The sequence below is a fragment of the Hyperolius riggenbachi genome, chromosome 2 (genome assembly GCF_040937935.1).
Source record: "Hyperolius riggenbachi isolate aHypRig1 chromosome 2, aHypRig1.pri, whole genome shotgun sequence".
NCBI lineage: Eukaryota > Metazoa > Chordata > Amphibia > Anura > Hyperoliidae > Hyperolius > Hyperolius riggenbachi.
This window is the reverse complement of record NC_090647.1, coordinates 70298728-70322608: the sequence shown is the minus strand read 5'-3', so window position 1 is coordinate 70322608 and position 23881 is coordinate 70298728. Positions and strand designations below refer to the sequence as shown.

At 47.8% G+C, this 23881-nt stretch overlaps 1 protein-coding gene across 2 annotated transcripts in view; it reads left to right on the top strand.

The window, feature by feature from the left end:
• CWF19L2 (CWF19 like cell cycle control factor 2) overlaps nucleotides 1–23881 on the top strand; it is a 229768-nt gene that overhangs the window by 78393 nt on the left and 127494 nt on the right. For both annotated transcript variants that reach the window (XR_011026053.1, XM_068266886.1), the window contains exons 9-10: nucleotides 4158–4254; nucleotides 8481–8579. Coding sequence is in view for 1 of the 2 variants with exons in the window: in XM_068266886.1 (XP_068122987.1) it covers nucleotides 4158–4254; nucleotides 8481–8579 (196 nt within the window). In the remaining variant the exon portion in view is untranslated. The remainder of the gene's footprint in view (nucleotides 1–4157; nucleotides 4255–8480; nucleotides 8580–23881) is intronic.

Below are 23881 nucleotides of genomic sequence, written 5' to 3'. Positions count from 1 at the left end.
TGTACAGTAAAACCTTGGCTTGTTAGTAACTTGGTTTAAGAGCGCTTTCCAATGCAAGCAGGACTGGATTCACCATAAGGCACTATAGGCATGTGCCTACAGTCGCCTGATGATGGAAAGGCATCTCACTCCCCTCCCCAAGTGCCTCCCTCCAGCCTTACCTATGCGGAGTCCCGAATAAATGAGAGGTTACTCACACGGGTCTCGGCATTCCACTGACCAGATCTCCATTCAATTAGGGGAACCTCTAGCTACATAATACTGAGGATAAGCTTGAAAAGATGACATAAAGACACAGACACCAGTTGCCCAATATCATGTGATATAGTCGAGAAAAGAAAGACCATCAATCTGAAGTATAGATATACTCACAAAGATGGGTTGCAAGGCAAGCAACCATTTAAATGAGCATGTGAGGAAGTACCATCCACACTCGGCCTTTGTGTCAGGATATCCCAGTGGTAGCTGTTTCAAAAGAACAAAAACCAGTGGTCTTGGCTACTCAGTGAGGTCAAGGACCAAGTACCTTCCTCGTAGGGAGGTTACTACATATGCTAGGGAAAAGTAGAAGGTGCCCAAGGTATAACAATAGTATAGGAATAGGTAAGAAAATCTTACCTTAAAGGGATACTTAAGTCAGGGCTAAAAAATGAGGTTAATTCACCTGGGGCTTCCCTCAACCCCCTGCAGCTGATCGGTGCCCTCGCAGCTCTGGTCCGATGCCCCTGGACCCGCCGGCGACGACTTCCGGTCTCCCCGTCACCGGCCGACAGGCATGGGAACGCGAAGAATCACTCACGTTCCCATGCCTGTCGGCCGGTGACGGCGAAACCGGAAGTCGTCACCGGCGTGTGGTGGAGCATTGGAACGGGGCTGCGAGGGCACCGATCAGCTGCAGGGGGCTGAGGGAAGCCCCAGGTGGGTAAATCAAAAATTTTTTTAATCGACTTAAGGATCACTTTAAGGTTGTATGGTGATGTGATGTTTGGATGGTGTCGAAGGAATTTAGGGTGAATCGTTTTAAGAACTGGAAGATTCCAAATGCCAGTGCCAGATGTTTTTATTGTTTTACACGTGTGGAATTCTGATACCAGTTTTACATGAGTGACTTACCCCAAGATCAACCGATACCAGAATTGTAGAATCTATTGTCCGTTGATTATTATAATCTGGATGACGTCTCCTGTGGGTATGGTCTTTGGGTGCTGTCATCTGACCTGTGTAGACCAACCATCTTTCTGCTGTTGTCTCTGGTCCAATCATGACGATTCTTCAATCATGAATATTCCTGCACACGGCATCTTAAGAGTTCTTTGAGAGTTCCATTTTCCTGTAAATGATGTCACAATCTTTCCTCCTCCCCAGCCTCCCAATTTCACTTCCTTGCACATGTTCCCTTGTTTTGCACTCAGCTCTTTCTGTAGCCATCTTGAGTTTCTGTATGATATCATCATATTGGTATTTCCTGTGAAAATGTAATGCTCTGGCCAACAACCAGCTCTAGTAAACGTTACACAGTATCTGTTTTGGCTTCTTACTATAACATTATAAAGGTAAAAACTTCCACAATGGATGATAAGCTGATATCACTTGTAAACACGGCCGTGTTGTCCTTTTTTTTTAATGGGGGATAAGGGGATTTTATGTGGTTGTTAGGAACATACACACGTCGGATTTCTCCAAACGGCTGGTCGTTTGGACGTCAAATCGAGCGTGTACAAACGGTCGTTCAGCTGATAAGACTGGATTTGACCTATCCGCCAAGCGGATCCGTCAAAACCAGTCTTATCAGCTGAACAACCGTTTGTACACACGCCCGATTTGACGTCCAAACAACCGTTCATTTAGAAAAATCCGACGTGTGTACGCACCTTTTATAGTGTTCTTAATAAAATTGGTATCTGTTAAAGTAGACACCCCTGATTGATTGTTTTTTGGTCTCCGGTGGGTTTTTGGGAGGTGACTGCCGTAATTTTGGGGTGACAGTTCATTTATATTAACCTCAAGCACTCCTCATGATTTTGTAATTTCCACAGCACCGAGCAAGCAGACAGGGCCAGGAGGCATTCACTAGGTTGTGAGTCAGGTTGAATTTCAGATACATCCTACCAGTTTGCTGAACAGCGGTAGTTGTGGGTATTTGGCTAGGCACCAACACTAGCATTAACAATGTGTTTTGGTTGTTTTCAGTGTGTTTTTAAAGTTCTTATAACAGTTTGTACAATGCTGTAACATGTAAAAATATGTAATAAACAGTACTGTATATTTATACATGAAGACAGCTTTGTTTGTACTTCTAAAACGTTGTAACTCCAGTCGTTTGTAAGCAGAGTACTGTCTGTATAACCTTTTTTCCCCTGAGGTTCTCTTTTGCCTGTATAAATTACTTTAGTATCACAATACATGCTTAAAGTTGATCGGTTCGCTTTAAGATGCTAATATGTAGTTCATAGAGATCCATTTGCTGCCTGCAGACGGTCCCAGGAGACAGAGGAGAGTCGCACAGACTCATTAGCAGCTAATTTGTTAATAACAGTGTTCATCTTGTGGTGTTTGTTACACATTTGTCTTGCTAGACAGTTTGTGGTTTAGGTGTTAAGGTTGGCTGACTGCTAGGAGAAGCTGAAGACGCTAAAGGGAAATAAGATCCCACTGTGGTAGAGGATAGGAACGCCTGCTGGGTGGACCATTGTCAGTCCATGTTTATACACTCTTGCTTTCATAAAATATTGCTAGTAGTTATGCAGATAATGCAGAGTTAAAGGACGCTTAAAGTGAGAGGATTGTGGAGGCTGCTATATATATTTGCCTAGCAGTCTTGCTGAGCTTTCAGGCATCGTTAGTGTCTGAATCGCACACCTGAAACAAGCATGAAGCTAATCCAGTCAGGTTTCAGTCAGAAACCTCTGATCTGCATACTTCTTCAGAGTCTATATCTAAAAGTATTAGCCAGGCAATGTGCATTGTTTAAAAGGAAATGCATATGGCAGCCTCCATACCCCCCTTATTTCAGGTGTCCTTTGTTTCAGCCTACTCCTTCAGTGACTTTAAAGGGAACTGAGCACATTCTCTTTCACTGGAATTTCTCCTGGCACAGAAGCTGCCATGTTCCCCCCTCCCCTTCTCACATTCCTTATTTACAGAAGTCAGAGATGCTATCTTGACACATTATTGACACACACAAAAATGTCTTAGAAGAAACAGGCCTAATTACCCACCCCCTTTGTTGATGAAAAGGTATTGTTTACTTCTTGATAATTAGCTCAATAAAACAATTAGCTTCCTGAAATCTCTGTGGTACGGCCGTGCAGGCCTGCTGACAACACAGGCTAATAAAACTACTTTGAATGTAAAATACAAGGTAAAATGAAAGTTTATTTTAATAATGAAACAGATTGTTAGCATGCATTTTTCATGTGCTATAGAAATGTCCTGAGTGCTAAAAAAAAGGTGTTCGGTGCACTTTAACCAGTTCAAGTACCCTTTGAACCCAACAGACATAACCCTTGGGGTACATGTGTCGTGTTGAGAGCCTAGGTCTAGAGCAGGGCTATCCAACTGGTGGCCCGTGGGCAGAATGTGGCCTTTGGGTCGCACTCACTTGCCCGGTCTATTTTTCTTGTATCAGCCCCCTCCCCCTCTCTGCCAGGGATACATTTTGTTGCACTTGGCTCTGTTCCCTGAACACAGGACATTGATGCTCTGCCCCTCCAGCCGAAAAATCTGGTAATAGACACACCCTTTGCCCTTGAATTCGACCAGCACCCAGCATTCTGGGAGACCAGATGTTATTTCTGCTGGCTTTGGAACACACAGTAAACAATCATTTTGCCGTGACCAGGGCTGTGGAGTTGGTACAAAAATCATCTGACTCCAACTCTGACTCCTCAGTTTAGGAAACCTCCGACTCCAGGTACCCAAAATGGCTCTGACTCCTCGACTCCTGGGTCTAATTCTTACCAGGGTTGTGGATTTGGTACAACAATTTCCCGACTCCAACTCAGTTTATGAAACCTCCAACTCCAGGTACCCAAGATAAGCAATGTTAGTCATTCCCTTTATATTCAGTAAGCTTCCTCTTTAAGTATACAGTATTTTGTAGTGTGTCCTTCCAGCTTTCCATGCTGTAATATTACAGGTGTTTCTGTTTAATCCAGACCTGAGACAAGAGCTCCACCAGTCCAAATACTTACGGAAGAGGAGATGAATAAACTTGGCGCCAAGATTGTCAAAGCTGAAATAATGGGCAACACGGTAAGGCCTTTCTGCATATTTCCCTATCATTTTCTGAAAAAAAAAAAAATCTGATGTCCTTAGTTGATGAATCTGGAAACTTTGCCCTGATAGTTTTGGCCGTTTTTACACCTGATATTTGCGTTGCAGTGTGATGCCATGTTCCTACCGCATCCCACTCCAAGGTCATATGCATAGTGCCGCAGCTACCCCCCACCCCCTTGCTCAGTGACGCACAGGAAGACCGGTTCGCACATGCACGTTGCCCCACGCTCTTTTGCCCACTGACTTCCATTTCCCCAAGCATTGTGCGTTAATCGCAGTACTTGCAGTAATGCTCTGCAGGCTTTGAGGCAGAATAAGGTGGGATGAACAATTTCGGCACAACGCGACGCGCTAAGTGTAAAAGGCTCCATTGACTTGCATTGCCATTGCATTACACTGCGGTAAAACACAACACACACTTGCAATGCAAGGGTAAAAGGGGCCTAAGGGACACCTGAACTGAAAGACCTATAGAGGCTGCCATATTTATTTCTTTTTAAACCTATCGGTTGCCAGGCATGCTGCTCAGCTCTTTGGCTGCAGTAGCGTCTGAATCACACACCTGAAGCAAGCATGCGGCAAGTCCAGTCAGACTTCAGTCGGAACATCTGATCTGCAGACTCAATGTGGATAGATCAAAGAGGGCAATGATGATCAATGGGCTTGTTCGGCAAAGTCGCACATGAACGGACCCCTCTGCACCGTCGCCGTAAGCATCCTGTGTTTGCGTGAATCAGTCTTTCAAGACGGGACCACAGAGAGGACACAGGGACCTTGCGGGCTACGGGGGAGGGTGGGGGCGGGAGGAAGCTCCAGGTAAGTCCAGATTCTGTTTATTTTCTCTTTTCAAGGTCCCTTTAAAGAGACACTGAAGCGAAAAAAAAATGATGATATTATGATTTGTATGTGTAGTACAGCTAAGAAATAAAACATTAAGATCAGATACATCAGTCTAATTGTTTCCAGTACAGGAAGAGTTAAGAAACTCCAGTTGTTATCTCTATGCAAAAAAACCATTAAGCTCTACGACTTTCAAAGTCGTGGAGAGGGCTATTTTCTGACTTTTATTATATCAACTGTTTTCTTTTTCTCTGCCAGAGGAGAGGTCATTAGTTCACAGACTGCTCTGAAAGAATCATTTTGAATGCTGAGTGTTGTGTAATCTGCACATATTAGAGAATGATGCAATGTTAGAAAAACACTATATACCTGAAAATAAAAATGAGAATATTTTCTTTGCTGCTAATCTTCTAGTAATTATTCATAGTACACAACCAATTCATTGTATCATTTTTTTTTTCGCTTCAGTGTCTCTTTAAGTAAACAATATTTTATATAAAACTAGACCTCCTGGCTCCAGAAATGCGCAGTACTGATATATCCACTTAAGACGTGGAGCATTACATGATGATTAACGTCCTGGGTGGGCTGAATGTATAACTGCAGCCCTGCAGGTAAGACTATCCTTCCCTAAATGAGACAATAGGCAGGGAAATGTAAATTGCCGATCAGGGGAAAGAAGGACACAATTTGTCCTGCTTGTGTGGACTTGTATTAATGTTTTTGTGTACTGCAGTCATAAAACCTCACCAGGGTGTAATGTAAGCTAATAACACATCCCATCGCTTGCCTAACATAACTGCAGATTTAATAGTGTAATTATAAACCAAAATCAGCAGCAGTGGCTAAATCCACGTCTTGTATTATTGCATCTAATCAATTAACCGTACTGATAGGGTGCCTACCTCAGTGTTTCCTCAACATCTTATGGCCCATACACACACGGCACAACTGTCGCCACAAACACGTGGCACGCCCATGTTGCGCCGACAGTTGCCCCGTGCGTATGACGCGCGCACCACGAACTGTCGCCGGGAAGTGAAGTTGGCGTGCGATTGATAAGTTCAATCGCCAGCAACTTCTGTCTCCGCAACGGTCGCTAGTCCGCCACGCGTACTACGTGTATGCGGAGTAGCGACGAGAGACAAACGCAAGTGAATGGAGCATCCGGCTGGGGGATGCTCCCGTCACAGACAGCTTTCGCCGCGTCTGCCTTTCTGGCGAGACGTGTGGATAGCGGTCGCCGCAATTGAGCTGTAGCTCCCTGGTCTGGCAACAGCAGACACGAGTACCTCGTGTGTACGAGGCTTTATGGGTGTGCAGCCCTTTTAGTAGCCTGTGGTCACCATGTGCCCCCTGACATGGCAAAGACAGTCTCAAGTACCCCTTGAAAAAGATATATATTCAATTGTGGTGCAGGGTAATTGATTTTAAACTATTTACAAGCATTTACTATTGCTTTTCATTATCTAAAGTTTTAATTATTTTTATACTTGATGTTCCTTTCACTCTACTTACAGAATGAAAGGAACCCAGCGAAAAACCGAAGCCCCTTAGCCAATAGTTAAAAACAGAGATTTAGGTTGCACAAACCTTGTCAGTTCTCTGGTTAGCTCAGGTTGGTGCCCCTACAGAGTTTCTGTGCATCCTGTTCTGTGAGTGTTTCCTGGGGATGGTTCTCTCTCTTCTGTCCCCTCGATATCTTTACTATTGACTCTGTGTTTGATTTTATTCTTTATTTTTTATTTCATGGAGCAGCCATTTTTGGAAGGGGGTTAAGGCTCGGTTCACACCTGCATTAAAAACGGTCAGTTCGCAGATCTGAACGGATACTGTACAAACGGATGTGACCGGATCCAATGTTAACCTATGGATCCGTTTACATCCATCCGTTCAAGACCGCACGATCCGCTGAACAGGACTGCAAGTTTGCAGCAACACTAATTTTTCTGGACCGCTGAGTTCAGCGGACCAGAAACGGAAGATGATGCCGTGCATTGGGGGCAATGTTAGAACTTAACTTTTCTTCACACTAGTGAAGAAACAGACTGTAAATCCACTGGGGGTGGGGGTCTGAGGGATGTGGAACTGGGGACGCCTGAGTGGGCGGGTGAGGGAGGGAGGATTTCTTACCCAGGCTTCCGTCTCTTCCCCTTGCATCTCATGTCGCGTCATGTGACTACCTCACTTCCTGGTAGTCACGTGACTCAAGGGGAAGAGATGGAAGCCTGGGTAAGAAACACCCCCCCCCCCCCCCCCCCCTCCCGCATGCCCGCTCACCAAACCAGAGTGTCAACGGAGTGAAAACTGATCTGATTGACCGGTGATCAGATCTGTTTTCATAGATCCATTTGCAAGTATGGACCAAGCCATTCAGATCCGGTGAAGCGGAGACCAAATCTGCTCTACTTGTCTACTTTGTCTAGTAGTTGCTCATCAGGTATGCCTCAGGGATGAGTTTGGCATTGGTTAGCTGATGTTAGGTGAGTGAGCCTTAACCCATTAGCAGCTTCAAATGTTTCCTTTGAAAGCTACTGGTGCATTCTAAGCCTCTGTCTGCACATCTCATTTTCCTGCCTAGTGTAGCCAAATGAGTGGGCGGCAGGGAGCATTTGTATTTACATGTTCCAGATGGCTTCTTCTCTTACTCCACCTGCAGCTCTGAACTTCCGACAGGTCTTCTGGGTCCCGATCACATGATATGACGTGATCGAGATCCAGGAGACCAAGTCGGCGTTACAGCACCACCTGGTGGCGGAAGAGACTCTTCCATCACCCTTCTTCCACCACCAGGTGGCTCTGTAAGGCTGACATTGACTCCTGGATCCCGATCACGTCTAATGAGATTTGAACCTGAGAAGACATGTCGGGGTTACATCACTGCCACTGTGGTGTAGGAGGAAGAAGAAGCCAATCCAGACATCTGGACAGGTAACTTCCCACCTGCCTACCCTGCTGAGCCTGCCAGGCTGGTGAAGGCACACTTCCCCAGCGGCAGGAAAAATTCGGCCCTGCAGCCAAATACAGTTTTACTTAACTTGGCTGCTAAAGAGTTAAAGGAAACTTGAACCAAATAAAATTATTTAAAATAAACACATGATGTACCTGAAAACAGGACTGAGTTCTACCAAGTTTGGTTAAATAGCTCAGAGAAGCTCTTGTGCATAGATAACTCGGGGGGGGGGGGGGGGGGGGGGGTTACTCTCTCTTTTAGAAAACATGACATTTCTTTGCTTCTAATGTTCTATTTGTTATCTGTACTTTTCATTCTCTCATAAGTTTATTTTTTCCTTCAGATTTGTTATGAGTTTTTGCTCAAAGCAGTAAAGTTTCATATGAAAACTGTTTTTTTACTCTTTTAGGAGTTGGCTTCAAAACTCCGAGCTCAGTTGGAAGACGCTCGCCAGCAGAGACAAAACCAGCCACGAGCACCCGAGAAAGACGGGAGAGCGAAATCAGAGGTAAAGCCCTGGCTGGCAGCAATTAAGGAGTTTGCACTAGCGAGAGAGTAGAACTTGCTTGGGAATAGGCAATGAAAGCACTAGATTAGACTAGAACATTATGTGCATAATTTGGCAAGCCTCAACTTTTACTTATTACTAGTCCCGAAATCTTGAGGGTTTTTGCAGGGAAACTTCTTTTAAGGTTTTGTTCTAAAGTCTAACTCTGGTTTTGCTATTATTGATAGAGAACACTGTAGCTAGAACTTTTTGGACTTATAGTGGATCCGAGATGAAAAACGAACTATAGGAAGTAACTTGTCTATATATCTTATCTAAAGTTTAGATGGTTTACACAGTAAATCTTGCTGCAAACAACTTCAGCAGTATATGATCATTTCTTCCTGTGATCAAATGAGAGCAGCCATATTCTCCTTGTCATCATAATGCTGGGAATACACCATACAATTTTCTGTTATGCTGGGTACACACTATGAAATTTTCTGGCCGATTTACTGTCAGATCGATTATTTCCAACATGTCTGATTTGCTTTCCGATCGATTTCCGAGCATTTCCCGATTGATTTCTGTTCACTTTAATAGGAAGTCGATCGGAAAATGCTTGTAAATTGATGTTAAAGCAAATCGAACATGTTGGAAATTGATCTGACAGTAAATCTGCCCGAAACTCTCATAGTGTGTACCCAGCATTAGATTTACCTGCCAGATAGATAATTTACACATGTTGGAAATGATCTAACCATCTATCTGCCTAGCAATTAGGCATTGTTCTACTCAGCAGGAGATAACCAGAAGACAATGCACCAGAGATAATGACCAGTCTCTACAGAAAATAATTTAACAGAAAAATGTAACAGAGCATTGTGTGGTGTATTCCCAGCATTATACAGCCAAGCTGCTCTGCATCTCCTCCCCTCATCTTGTGAAAACTCCACTCCCCTCTCCTCCTCTCTCCTGCCCTCTCCACCCCCTTGCCTCTGAAATCTCAGTAGCCTCCGGCTTGTAATGCCTCCTCCTCCTCCTCCTTCGGGAAAAGCAGCCTCATCCCCAGACTGAGCTCCCATGAGAACTTACTACATGGGACTCAGAATTCCATAGTTGCTGGAGGAGCTGTAGGTGTAGCTTGTTTAGTTTATAGGGAATTGGGACATAAAACAAAAAAAAAAAAAGTATTTGGCTTGAGGAATGCCCTATAAAGTATATGTAAGGGGCACAATTATGAAATGTGTAAAAGTTTATCTCGGATACACTTTAAAAAGAACACACCCAGTTTTGATTGACTCAGCATGAGTAGTTTGTTGTTGTTATTCAGCTCCCATACAGGCAGACCTTGGACTATTGAACTTGAACCTGCTCTCAATTGTGTTTTTTCCCCCCCAACCACACAGGAGTTTTATGGCCTAGAATTAGTTGCCTGTGAGAGCTATGCTATAGCTCAACTGTAGAGAAAGTGTCATCTAAAGCCTTATGCTGGGTACTCACGGTGCGTTCCCGCACACGATGCGCCGCTCGATTCCCGGCCGCTCGATTATTTCCGGCATGTCCGATTCGCGTTTCGATGGCTCGTTAGGTCGATTTGGCATACTTTACATGAGAATCGACCTAACAATCATACAATACCTTTACAGTGAGAATAGATTGAGGTAGAAACATGGCCTAGTTCTATGTAGGGTTGGGACTTGTACATACACGTTTACTTGGTGTTACTTCAGGTACCCTGCAGACTGGCTCCTGGCTTCTTCCTATTCACAGACTCCAGCAGTAGTTCTGGTTTCTAGGTAACAGATGCTGGGCCTCATGCTATGCCTATGTTTCTGTTGCTTACATTGGAGAAATCACTGGCCCTAGTTCTGTGTAGTGTTGGGACTTGTACATATATGTTTATTTAATTGTGTTACAAGCTACATCAGTAACCCTTTAAGCAGGACTCCTGCTTAAAGGGTTGCTGCAGGAGATGATTGCTCTTGGATTCTTCCTATTTGGCTACTCCAGCAGTGTTTCTGATTTCTGGTTGCTAGGTAATGGTCGCTGGGCATGATGCTATGCCTACATTTCTGCATCCATTGGAGAGATTATAGGATTAATTAGACAACTGATATCTCCATAACATCTCTCGACCACAGTCATCAGCAGAAATAACAAAAAATAAATAAAAATAAAATGGTCAGATGCATATATACAAACCTTTAGATCATAGGTTGTCCTGCAAGCTTTGACCAGAAAAATTGGCTAATATTTTATTGCAAACATTTTTAACTCAAACCTGGAGCGTAGAAGAAATTAGTTTTGTTGGTAAAAAGGTTAGTAAATTGTTTTTAAACTGGGTAAAATGACACTTTGCTGCGGTACACTATACTATAATGCGAGGTCCAAGTTACAGGATATTTCACAGGTAACATTTTTTTTAAAGTAGTGTGGCTCCTGCAGTGCTTAGAGCAATGGAAAAAGGAGCACCTTAAAATAAAGAATCCCCCTCAAGTTCTATATACTTAATTTAGAGCAAACCTGTGATCCAGGGCTGGGACCATCTGGGAGTTTGTACCTTTGCTCTCCTCTGTAAATGAGTCTGGCCACACTGTGTAAATGAAACAGCACATTACAATCATCACTAGGGCAGAAGGATGCACAAAGGGGGATGGAGGACAGAGCTGCATAGTGGCTGCAAAGGGGGACACTGAGGGAACAGGCGGACAGAGGTGACACATTCGGGGACAGAGATGACACAGAGGGGGACACTGGAGGCACAAGAGAACAGAGGTGACATAGAGGGGGACACTGGAGGCACAAGGGAACAGAGGTGGCACAGAGGGGGACACTGGAGGAACAGGGGAACAGAAGTGGCACAGAGGGGAACACTGGAGGCACAGGGGAATAGATGTGATGCAGAGGGGGACACTGGAGGCACAGGGGAATAGATGTGACGCAGAGGGGGACACTGGAGGCACAAGGGAACAGAGGTGGTTCAGAGAGGGGCACTGAAGACTCAAGGGAATAGAGGTTACAGACGGGGGCACTGGAGGCACTAGGGAACAGAGGTGACGCAGAGGGGAACACTGGAGGCACAAGGGAACAGAGGTCACAGAGGGGGACACTGGAGGCACAAGGGAACAGAGGTTACAGAGGGGGGGCACAAGGGAACAGAGGTCACAGAGGGGGGCACAGGGGAACAGAGATGGCACTGTGTTTCGACTTTCAGACAGATGCTGCCCTGAATCACGATTCAGTTGGCTTCATGGTAGGGCTGTGCCGGCTGTGTGTGTGTATGTAAATATGGATGTGTGCATATAATAATATATACACACATACATCTACAATTCAGGTTTGCCTGATCACTCTTGTTCTCCAGGTTTACTAAATTTGTTCCATGGTGAAACTTTAGCCCCCTCCTTCCTTCGGGGGGTTGAGTTTCTCTAAATGTTCAGATAGAATATGTGATTCTACACTCAGCGTAACAAAGAGATGAACATGCAAATCTTCAGCGAACAAGAAATGGAGATTTTATACTGAAAATGCCAATCGCCAGGAGAAATCTTCCATTTTTAATTGTTGGCACTCAAGCGTGAAATCACCCAGGAAAAGTAGCAATCATCCAGAAGAAAAGGAAAAAAGAAACCTGTTAACTCTGTGCGTGTTCTCCTATTAGAGGAAAATGCTTGAGACGGAAGAAGCACAGCGGAGTACAACACGCTGCTGTTCAGAGGAAAGCTCCTGTCTTTGTTTGCAAAACTTTCAAGCTCATGACCTTATTTAAAAACGTAAGTAATCAAAACGCTTTATTTTTTTTCCAAAAGTGAAGCTGTCCTTAAAGTGTACCTGAGATAGAAAAAAATTATACATACCTGGGGCTTCCTCCAGCCCTCTTCAGGCTGATCGCTCCTTCGCCGTCTGGGTCCTCCGCAGCTCACCCCAGAAAGTCCTCCAGTTGGTGCAGGCTGGCTGCGTGTAATCCCCCGCCACGCTCCCATGGCCGGTAGCATTGTACATCAGCGCAGTAGTACGAAGCAGAATGCTTCCAGCAGCAAGGGGGCGGCCAGGCCACACATGCGCAGTGTGCCCCAGATAGTCCTCCAGTTGGTGCAGGCTGGCTGCGTGTAATCCCCCGCCACGCTCCCATGGCCGGTAGCATTGTACGTCAGCGCAGTAGTACGAAGCAGAATGCTTCCAGCAGCAAGGCCGCGGCCAGGCCACACATTCGCAGTGTGCCCCAGATAGTCCTCCAGTTGGTGCAGGCTGGCTGCGTGTAATCCCCCGCCACGCTCCCATGGCCGGTAGCATTGTACATCAGCGCAGTAGTACGAAGCAGAATGCTTCCAGCAGCAAGGGCGCGGCCAGGCCACACATTCGCAGCTCACCCCAGATAGTCCTCCAGTTGGTGCAGGCTGGCTGCGTGTAATCCCCCGCTGCGCTCCCATGGCCGGTAGCATTGTACGTCAGCGCAGTAGTACGAAGCAGAATGCTTCCAGCAGCAAGGGCGCGGCCAGGCCACACATTCGCAGCTCACCCCAGATAGTCCTCCAGTTGGTGCAGGCTGGCTGCGTGTAATCCCCCGCCACGCTCCCATGGCCGGTAGCATTGTACGTCAGCGCAGTAGTACGAAGCAGAATGCTTCCAGCAGCAAGGCCGCGGCCAGGCCACACATTCGCAGCTCACCCCAGAAAGTCCTCCAGTTGGTGCAGGCTGGCTGCGTGTAATCCCCCGCCACGCTCCCATGGCCGGTAGCATTGTACGTCAGCGCAGTAGTACGAAGCAGAATGCTTCCAGCAGCAAGGGGGCGGCCAGGCCACACATGCGCAGTGTGCCCCAGATAGTCCTCCAGTTGGTGCAGGCTGGCTGCGTGTAATCCCCCGCCACGCTCCCATGGCCGGTAGCATTGTACGTCAGCGCAGTAGTACGAAGCAGAATGCTTCCAGCAGCAAGGGGGCGGCCAGGCCACACATTCGCAGCTCACCCCAGATAGTCCTCCAGTTGGTGCAGGCTGGCTGCGTGTAATCCCCCGCCACGCTCCCATGGCCGGTAGCATTGTACGTCAGCGCAGTAGTACGAAGCAGAATGCTTCCAGCAGCAAGGCCGCGGCCAGGCCACACATTCGCAGCTCACCCCAGATAGTCCTCCAGTTGGTGCAGGCTGGCTGCGTGTAATCCCCCGCCACGCTCCCATGGCCGGTAGCATTGTACGTCAGCGCAGTAGTACGAAGCAGAATGCTTCCAGCAGCAAGGCCGCGGCCAGGCCACACATTCGCAGCTCACCCCAGATAGTCCTCCAGTTGGTGCAGGCTGGCTGCGTGTAATCCCCCGCTGCGCTCCCATGGCCGGTAGCATTGTACGTCAGCGCAGTAGTACGAAGCAGAATGCTTCCAGCAGCAAGGGGGCGGCCAGGCCACACATTCGCAGTGTGCCCCAGATAGTCCTCCAGTTGGTGCAGGCTGGCTGCGTGTAATCCCCCGCCACGCTCCCATGGCCGGTAGCATTGTACGTCAGCGCAGTAGTACGAAGCAGAATGCTTCCAGCAGCAAGGGCGCGGCCAGGCCACACATTCGCAGCTCACCCCAGATAGTCCTCCAGTTGGTGCAGGCTGGCTGCGTGTAATCCCCCGCCACGCTCCCATGGCCGGTAGCATTGTACGTCAGCGCAGTAGTACGAAGCAGAATGCTTCCAGCAGCAAGGGCGCGGCCAGGCCACACATTCGCAGTGTGCCCCAGACTGGAAAATTGCGGAGGATTCAGACAGCACAGGAGGACTGCGAGGGAACCGTCAGCCTGAAGGGGGCTGGAGGAAGCCCCAGGTATGTATAGTTATTTCTCTCCAGCTCATCTTGGATTACCTTTAAAGGATACCACAGCTGACAAAAAATATTGCTGCAGTGTTTGGGGGACTTCAAACACATACCTTTAGCGCCCCCCTCCGTTTGCCGCCGTTCCTCTAATATTCCTGCTGGTGTCCGGCGACTTGATTGACCCCCCACCCGGACATACTGCGCCCTGTGCGCGCAGTATGTCATCCCCTCTTCACTTCTGGTTGGCGCATAGCGATCGGCTCAGAAGCATGCTGACTCCTCTGCCTCCCCTGGGCTGCGTGTGCGCTCCATTACACTTAGCGTCACATGCTAAATCATGTGACGCTTGCAGCTGAAAGTTTAACTCTGTGTTAAATCACAGTACAGCAAATTCACGGTTATCCAGAACTCAGGCAACCGGAAGTCCAACTGGCATGCCTGAGGGGATAACGGGGACAGTGCTTTGGGGGGTTTGCAGGTTAAAAAATACTTACCAAGCTTCCAGGCACCATCTTCTACCCTTCTTGCAGCTCCCGTCGGCTTTCTGGTCTTCCATGCATAGTTTCCAGCATGTCGCATGACCCGATGTGGGTCAGGTGACGTGTTGAGAGCCGTACACAGACGACGTCTGAAAGCCGCTGGGAGCTACAGGAAGAGTAAAGATGGTGCCTGGAGGCTTGGTAAGTATTTTCAGCTGCACGGGCGGGGGTTTGCGTTTTTCGTCTGGTTTCTCAAGCAACTGGCAAGCACATGTATCTGGCATCATAGAATCCCTGCTTGTGCTGTTTACAGGGGACTGTTATCCTGCAGATACAACTTTATTTTTCAAACATCCTCCTGTTCTGTTAACACGGATAAGCTGCTTTTCTCAGGCGTCATCCTGAGGTTATTGAAAACCATTTTGCCCTTGCAGCTGCACCTCTGTTAACCTGCTGAGCGTTACGCCGCTCAGGAGGTTTTGCAGCCTAGAGTCCCCCAGTATAAATGTAACAGATCCCTTTGCTGTAAAAGCTTTAGCTAGCACTAGGCTAGCTAGTACAGGTGGCCGGCACCCCGCTGCTGATCCCCCCCCGTTCCCCCTCGCTAATACATTATCCAACCTGGATCCAGTGATCGCGCAGCCTCACCGCACAGCTCCGGGCTTCAATATTGGGAGGATCGTACATGACGTCATGCGCAAACCCGATCCTCCCCATAGAGGAGAGGCTGCGCGATCGCTGGATCCAGGCTGGGTAATGTATTAGCGGGGGGGGGGGGGGGGGATCAGCAGCGATCAGGGGATGCCAGCCACCTGTACTAGCTAGCCTAGTGCTGGCTAAAGCTTTTACAGGCATGGGATCTGTTAAATTTATACTGGGGGACTCCTGGGGCCAGCAAGCAGTGTCCCCGACGCAGTGTCCTGATGTCCTGAAGTGTCTCTGCGTCCCCTGTCCCTGTGTCCGTGCATTTGCGCTACTGCGCATGTGCATCATGGACAGCCGTTGGGACAGGAGGAAGCAGGGGGCTGGACGGGTGTGCATGTGCGGCGGACACACACACACACACACACACACACACACACACACACACACACACACACACACACACACACACACACACACACACACACACCCACGCACCCCCCCCCCCACACACGCACGCACACCACACACCACGCACACGCACCACACACACACACCACACACACCACACACACACACACACACACACACACACACACAACCCTCCCCCCCACACGCACACACCCCCACCCCCCCCACACGCACACACCCCCCACGCCCCCCCTACGGTCACCTACTACTGGCTACACCTATCCCTGGCTACCTATGCTACGGCCACCTATCCTGTCTACACCTATCCCTGGCTACCTATCTACGGCCACCTACTACTGGCTACACCTATCCCTGGCTACCTATGCTACGGCTACCTACTACTGGCTACACCTATCCCTGGCTACCTATGCTGCGGCCACCTACTACTGGCTACACCTATCCCTGGCTACCTATGCTACGGCTACCTACTACTGGCTACACCTATCCCTGGCTACCTATGCTGCGGCCACCTACTACTGGCTACACCTATCCCTGGCTACCTACTACTGGCTACACCTATCCCTGGCTACCTATGCTGCGGCCACCTACTACTGGCTATCCCCTGGCTACCTATGCTACGGTCACCTACTACTGGCTACATCTATCCCTGGCTACCTATGCTACGGCCACCTACTACTGGCTACACCTATCCCTGGCTACCTATGCTACGGCCACCTACTACTGGCTACACCTATCCCTGGCTACCTATGCTACGGCCACCTACTACTGGCTACACCTATCCCTGGCTACCTATGCTGCGGCCACCTACTACTGGCTACACCTATCCCTGGCTACCTATGCTACGGCTACCTACTACTGGCTACACCTATCCCTGGCTACCTATGCTGCGGCCACCTACTACTGGCTATCCCCTGGCTACCTATGCTACGGCCACCTATCCTGTCTACACCTATCCCTGGCTACCTATGCTGCGGCCACCTACTACTGGCTATCCCTGGCTACCTATGCTGCGGTCACCTACTACTGGCTACACCTATCCCTGGCTACCTATGCTACGGCCACCTACTACTGGCTACACCTATCCCTGGCTACCTATGCTACGGCCACCTACTACTGGCTACACCTATCCCTGGCTACCTATGCTGCGGCCACCTATCCTGTCTACACCTATCCCTGGCTACCTATGCTACGGTCACCTACTACTGGCTACACCTATCTCTGGCTACCTATGCTGCGGCCACCTATCCTGTCTACACCTATCCCTGGCTACCTATGCTACGGTCACCTACTACTGGCTACACCTATCCCTGGCTACCTATGCTACGGTCACCTACTACTGGCTACACCTATCCCTGGCTACCTATGCTACGGCCACCTATCCTGTCTACACCTATCCCTGGCTACCTATGCTACGGCCACCTACTACTGGCTATCCCTGGCTACCTATGCTGCGGTCACCTACTACTGGCTACACCTATCCCTGGCTACCTATGCTACAGCAACCTACTACTGGCTACACCTATCCCTGGCTACCTATGCTGCGGCCACCTACTACTGGCTATCCCCTGGCTACCTATGCTACGGCCACCTATCCTGTCTACACCTATCCCTGGCTACCTATGCTACGGCCACCTACTACTGGCTATTCCTGGCTACCTATGCTGCGGTCACCTACTACTGGCTACACCTATCCCTGGCTACCTATGCTGCGGCCACCTACTACTGGCTACACCTATCCCTGGCTACCTATGCTACGGCCACCTACTACTGGCTACACCTATCCCTGGCTACCTATGCTGCGGCCACGTACTACTGGCTACACCTATCCCTGGCTACCTATGCTACGGTCACCTACTACTGGCTACACCTATCTCTAACCGCACCAGGACTTTTGCAGGAGCAGGGTGAGCCTTTTTACAGTTTTACCCGGCGCCCCAAATCTCCTGGCAGCTTACTAATATCTCCTGTCGGCTTACTAATATGTATGCCGAGGGAGTGGGGCACCCCACACTGCGGTGTGTGTGGGGGGGACACATTATAGTCAGAAAGTGCTCCCCCATTCACATGTAGCCAGAGAGCTCCCACTAATGCAGGTAGCCAGTGGGTGCCCCCCTGTTGAACTGTTCAGTATAGTTCAACAGCTAGTGCCCCCCCCCCCCAATCTTCTAGGCAGAGAGCAGAGCGTATGCTACTTGCCTCCCCAGGTTCTGGGCACTTCCTGGAAGTCTTCCTTCTGTCCTGTGAGGAGCACTGCGTATCTATGTGGAGATCGCCCTCTGTTGTCATGTCACAGACAGCATTTTCTGAATAGTGACGGGGCCCTGGGCAGACACGTAGAAGACTTCTGCTGACGATGGATCCCGTTGAGGTGAGTGACAATAGCTCTTTCCTGCAATCGCTGTGCATGGCCTCCTGGCGCTATCCACGAGTGTAGGTCAGGGTTACTACTAATTTTTGTTTAAAGTAACTCCCAGCTACACTCAGTACTGCCAAGGAGGTTAAAACATTTGTGCCTCAAAATACTATATTAAAAAAAAAAAAAAAGCCAAAACATTGAATAACAGATGCTGTTGAATGCACAGTCCAGTCACACTGCACGGAGTTCCGCTTTAAGGATACTGTCTCTTGTTGTACTGATGCTGGTTGTTTCTGGGAAGAGGAAACTTTTTGCCCTCTGGTCAGCCTTAATTTCTTATCTAGTTAGTCTTGGAGGAGGATCATTAGGAAATCTGTTTCATGAGGCGGCCAGGCATGTCCACCCATATTAAAATAGATTTTTCATTATCGCCCTGAATGCGATGAATAATGTATCCAGGCTCATCAGCTCTATATGCCCAGGGTGAGGAGGACGTCCTTGTTTTGTCACTGTCACTTGTTTATCTACGCAGCGTAGAATCATAAAGCACACAATGTTTTCCTGGGAATGGGGCTAGCCAGCTATCAGAGAAGCCAGGCAGAAGCATCATAGCACGTTAGCACTCCAAATTTGTTTTCATTACATTCTGCAATCTATCTCGATTAAGCATTTATATAGTGCTGGCATCACCCACAACAGAAGCTGTGCTGTGTTGTGTGAGCCTAATAGAGAGCAGGACATTTTCTAGTCACAAGAAAGACCAGTTAAAGGGGACCTGAGCTCAGAACTTCCTCTCTGCTCTAAAAGATATGCAACAACATAGCAAGGGAAATATTTCTTTATTACAGCTTACAGGACTCCTGCAATAAATCTGGAGCGTGTCCACTTCTTTCTTTCACGGAAGCAGACATATTGTTAACATCTTGTGTTTACTAATTAGCTGCTCTGCTGTGGCATTCAGCTGACGGCTGAGAGATCAAATAACACTGGTGATTAGTAACAGATAAGGGGGAATTAGGCTAAACTCTCTGAATACATACAGGGTGCATTTCTCTCTATTTTCCTTCTGTCCTGTGCAAGAGTTCAGGTCTACTTTAAATCATGCCAGCTTGCATACAAATTGTACGCTGCTTCGAAATGATCCCATCAAAATAAATGTGAGACCAGCCCAGTTTCAGACTGCTTACAGTTGGAATTTTGTCTGTAGACCCTAAAGGGTCAATCGACCTTCCAATTCAATCATTCTATCGAATTGGAGGAGAAATCCGTTTCGCAACATGCTCACATACAAATGGTTGAAGTGGGCTCAGAACTACTTGAAGACTAGTTTTCAAACCATCCTGTTTACTAATGAGTGCCATGCAACCCTGGGTGGTCCGTATTGGTGGATGGTTGGTGGGCGGACACCATGTCCCAACAAGACTGCAACATCAGCAAGAAGATGGCAGTCATGTTTTGGGCCGGAATCATGGAGAGAGAGCTGCTCCCTTTAGGGTCCCTGAAGGTGTGAAAATGACCTCTGAAAAGTATGTGGCGTTTTACTGTCCACTTTCTTCCATGGTACAAAAAGAAGAACCGTGCTTTCTATGACAAAATCATCTTCATGCGTGACAACGCACCATCTCTTTCTGCAAGAAATTCCTCTGCAGTAGGCGGTTTTAAATCGAAACCGTGATACCTGTCAAGACGATCTAGTGATCTTTGCTAACTACTTTTCCCTGTGCTGCTCCATACGGCTCCGCCTACCACCGACGTCGTCATTCGAGAAGAGGATCCGGTGATTAGTAGAAGCTGCACAGCTTAATACGGCTCCGCCTACCGCCGCCTCATACAAAGTAGAGCCAGTAGGAAGCTGTGAGGCTACTCTAAACGGATCCACCCCCTGCCACCCTCATATGCTAGACTCACAGGCTCCACAGTCCGCATAGTGTTCAGCCCAGTGACATCACAGCAGGCTCCGCCGCTGCCGCCCACATACATGCTCTGTCTGCACTGCAGCTCCACTCACTGCCTCCTCCATGTTGTTAACCCACCGTGCCAGGCCAGCGCCATCACACAGATCCCGTCACTTCCCTTCATACACAGGTAGTGGGAGAACCTATGCAGTCTGTACTGTAGTTTGGCTTAGCTGGTAGGGCAGCAGGGATTAGTGTAGTGCAGCGTATTGTAGCTTAGCTAGTGGGTTCAGCAGGGATAAGTGTAGTGTAGCTTAGTGTAGTGTGGCAGCAGGGGTTAGTGAAATGTAGCTGGTCAGTGTAGCTTACAGACAGTTGGGGGTGGTTGCCCCTGCACTATAGATTCATCAGGTTTAGTATTTGTTTGTTTTTTTTCCCCGGATTTTTTTTTTCCTCCTCTAAACCTAGGAGTTTCTTACAGTCCGAAACATTCAGTGGTGGCTGGATAGTTTAATGGTTATTGCTCTGCCTCTGACACAGGAGACCTGGGTTCGAATCTCGGCTCTGCCTGTTCAGTAAGCCATCACCTATTCAGTGGGAGATCTTGGGCAAGTCTCCCCAACACTGCTACAGCCTATAGAGCGCGTCCTAGTGGCTGCAGCGCTGGCACTTTGAGTCCGCCAGGAGAAAAGCGCAATACGATCACTTGCATTTATTTAAGAAAATCGAATAAAAATATAATCTGCATAATAATTTGGAACGCGGTGTATGAATGACCCAATGGAAGCAGGAAATCTGCGCACCCGTTATTTGTAGCCGCAGTTTGTAGACAAAATTAGTAATGGTGCCTATGGTGGCACCAAAACTTCTGCGGTGTCCATGTTCTTTCTTTTTGGAGTGGGGCGGTTAAAGGGACTCTGAGCACCTCTCATGGGCATACCTTGAAGACAGACGACTTCCAACAAAGTCGTGCTATGTCCCTCTGGAGGAGCCTCTTGCAACGGCCATGCGTGTCACTTCCTCTTCCTGCTTCATTCAGTGATGCACTTCTCTAACAGAGAAGATAGGGGTGACCCGGAAGTTATAACATAGCCAAGATGGCAGCCGGGATTTTTAAATTCAAATCGAACGAAAACTATGTGGTGTAGAACATCAAATCAAATGAAAGAGGAGAGCACATGCTACAGAAAGGTATGCATCTTTAAGTACTTTGCAGTACTGGTCGGAGTCTTAAAGGCATGCCCATGAGAGGTGCTCGGAGTCCCTTTAAGGTCAAATGGCAATCAGAATTAGCACTACAAAATGGTAGAATATTGATAAATTTACTGATATTCTACTAGTGGCCTTTTTGCATGTTCACTGACCCAATGAGGTAACAATCCATATGTCAACCTTTTCCTTAGAATGTACACCACCACTGTGGTCGCACAGTCTGGCAACGATCACTTAACTATCGGCCTCCTCAGTATAAAGTACATTTGCAGCCTATAACCGTAGTGCAAAAACGTAAGGTGAGGAAAGAGCTGGCGGTATAGCGCAGCACATGCGGCGCCAGTGCTGGAGTAGACTTGTCCGGGGATTGCCCATCTTTCCACGGTTCTCAGACAAAGCTGTTAGCCATCCAGCGCAGGCACCCTTCATCTGGGTGATGCCCGCATGCTCCACTGTGTTCCGTCCACCTACACGTTTCTCTGACTATACGTCGGCTTTGACAACCTGATGATTCGCTACTCTACAGAGATTTAATGATGTTAGACACTCTGCAAAGATTTAACCTATGTTTTTTGACCTGTTAGGATTGGGGTCTAACAGGTCAGTCAAGGGTCGGGTCAATATACTTCAGACTGCTGGGGGGGCAGAATATACATAAAATGATGTTGAAAAACATTACATTGAATCTAGGTGTTGATTCCTCCCAATCATGCCTGGAGGAGAACTCCCAGCAGCAGCCATTCAGTCATGTGGCACCCAAAGAATGTCTTTGTGCACCAGACAGTGAAGCATACCCAGGTGACAACCTGCCATTCAGTTGGACAGCAGTGTCACCTGATGCACAATTGGATTGGAAGCCAGGGAATGACTGCTCACCGGCTTTTACAGTATGTGGATGGGTGGTGCCAGCACTGCTATTCTATATGTGGGCCACCGATATTTAATGGTGCAGTGGGCCGCATCTATAAGTTATACATTGTGTTTGGGGGCCAGTGATAAAGCCTTGGGGGGGGGGCGCATTCGGCCCGTGGGCCTTAGTGTGAGGTCCACTGTGTTAGAACATCGAAAGTCTTCTCCGTTATCTCATGTACAATGTAGTCTGTTTTGTCAGACACACCTGATTGAAATCAGCAGTGGCTGGATAGAGTACTGGTCAAGGGCTCTGCTTCTTACACAGGAGACCAGCGTTCGATCTCACATCGATCTTCCTGATGAGTAAGCCAGCACTTATTCAGTAGGAGACCTTGGGCGACTCCCTAACACTGCTACTGCCTATCGAGCGGGTCCTTGTGGCTGCAGCTCTGACGCTTTGAGTCCCCAGGAGAAAAGTGCAATATAAATGTTTTGTGTCTAACTGAATATGAGCAGGTTTCATCATCCACTGCCTGTAGAACTGAATAACGGCACGCATCTATTTAAAATGATGCAGTAATTGTCGCACACAGTTCTAGAACACCACCTTAGTGTAAACCGAGAACTCCCGGTGTAAGTAAGAAATGATTGGAATGATGATTAAGAACGTTGGCGTGTTTTTGTTTCTCCATCGGTACCTGCTGGTAATGTAGAGCATGGCCGTTTACCCCCCTCCCCATTTCCTGTCACACATCCGTCCCATGGGCTGCTCTGCAGACGGTGCCGATCCTCTCAATAACGGCCATTATTTTAGCTGCTCAAAGCTAAAAAGTTTCAAAGCTGCGTAAGTGAGTCATTCTTCGTTATTTTTTTCATTTTAATGAGATTGTACAACAATTACCTGGAGGCACAATGTTGCTAAATAATGTATGAATCATTTAAACATGTCTTTTAGTCACGGTTACATTATTTATTAGCATTTTCAGCAGGGTCCTGTCTGGTTTAATATTTTTAAAATAGCATTTCGACTCATTGGAGGCAGAAACCGCCACCGGCCAATGGTGTGATCAGGGCAGAGGAGATCTTGGAGAATGTCCATGACTGCTGAACAGGCTAATGATGGCAGTTACTTCCTAAGCACCCTCAAGTATTTGGAAAATGATTATTTAATTGTCTAGTCAAGTGTTAGCAGGCTGATGTACGGGTGAAACTGGAAAAATTAGAATATTATGCAAAAGCCTATTTATGCAGACGGTAGAACAGCGCTCACAGACAGTCCAACCACATGCAGATACAATCCCACTTACGTTACTACTTCCTGGACACGTGTAGAAAAGTCTTTGCAAATTGCTTGGCTATATGCTTCTCCCCTGACAACTATGAGCAGCAGGGGGTTAACATCAAACAGAACAGTCCACCGCTCTGTTTATGTTTGAGTCGCTGCAGAACAAACCAGGTTACACTAGTGAGTAGTTAGTCAATACTGATACAATCCGCACTCTCCCTTCTGGACATTTCTGAATATATCTCTGGACAGTCAGTATAAGTTTAAACGTCCCTCACGGGTACAGACTCGCCAGGTCCAAGGGTCTAAATGACCAAATCTTGCATCTCCCTCGTTGCCTCTCTGGCAGTATAGATGGCCGTCTTATCCTCCTGCGT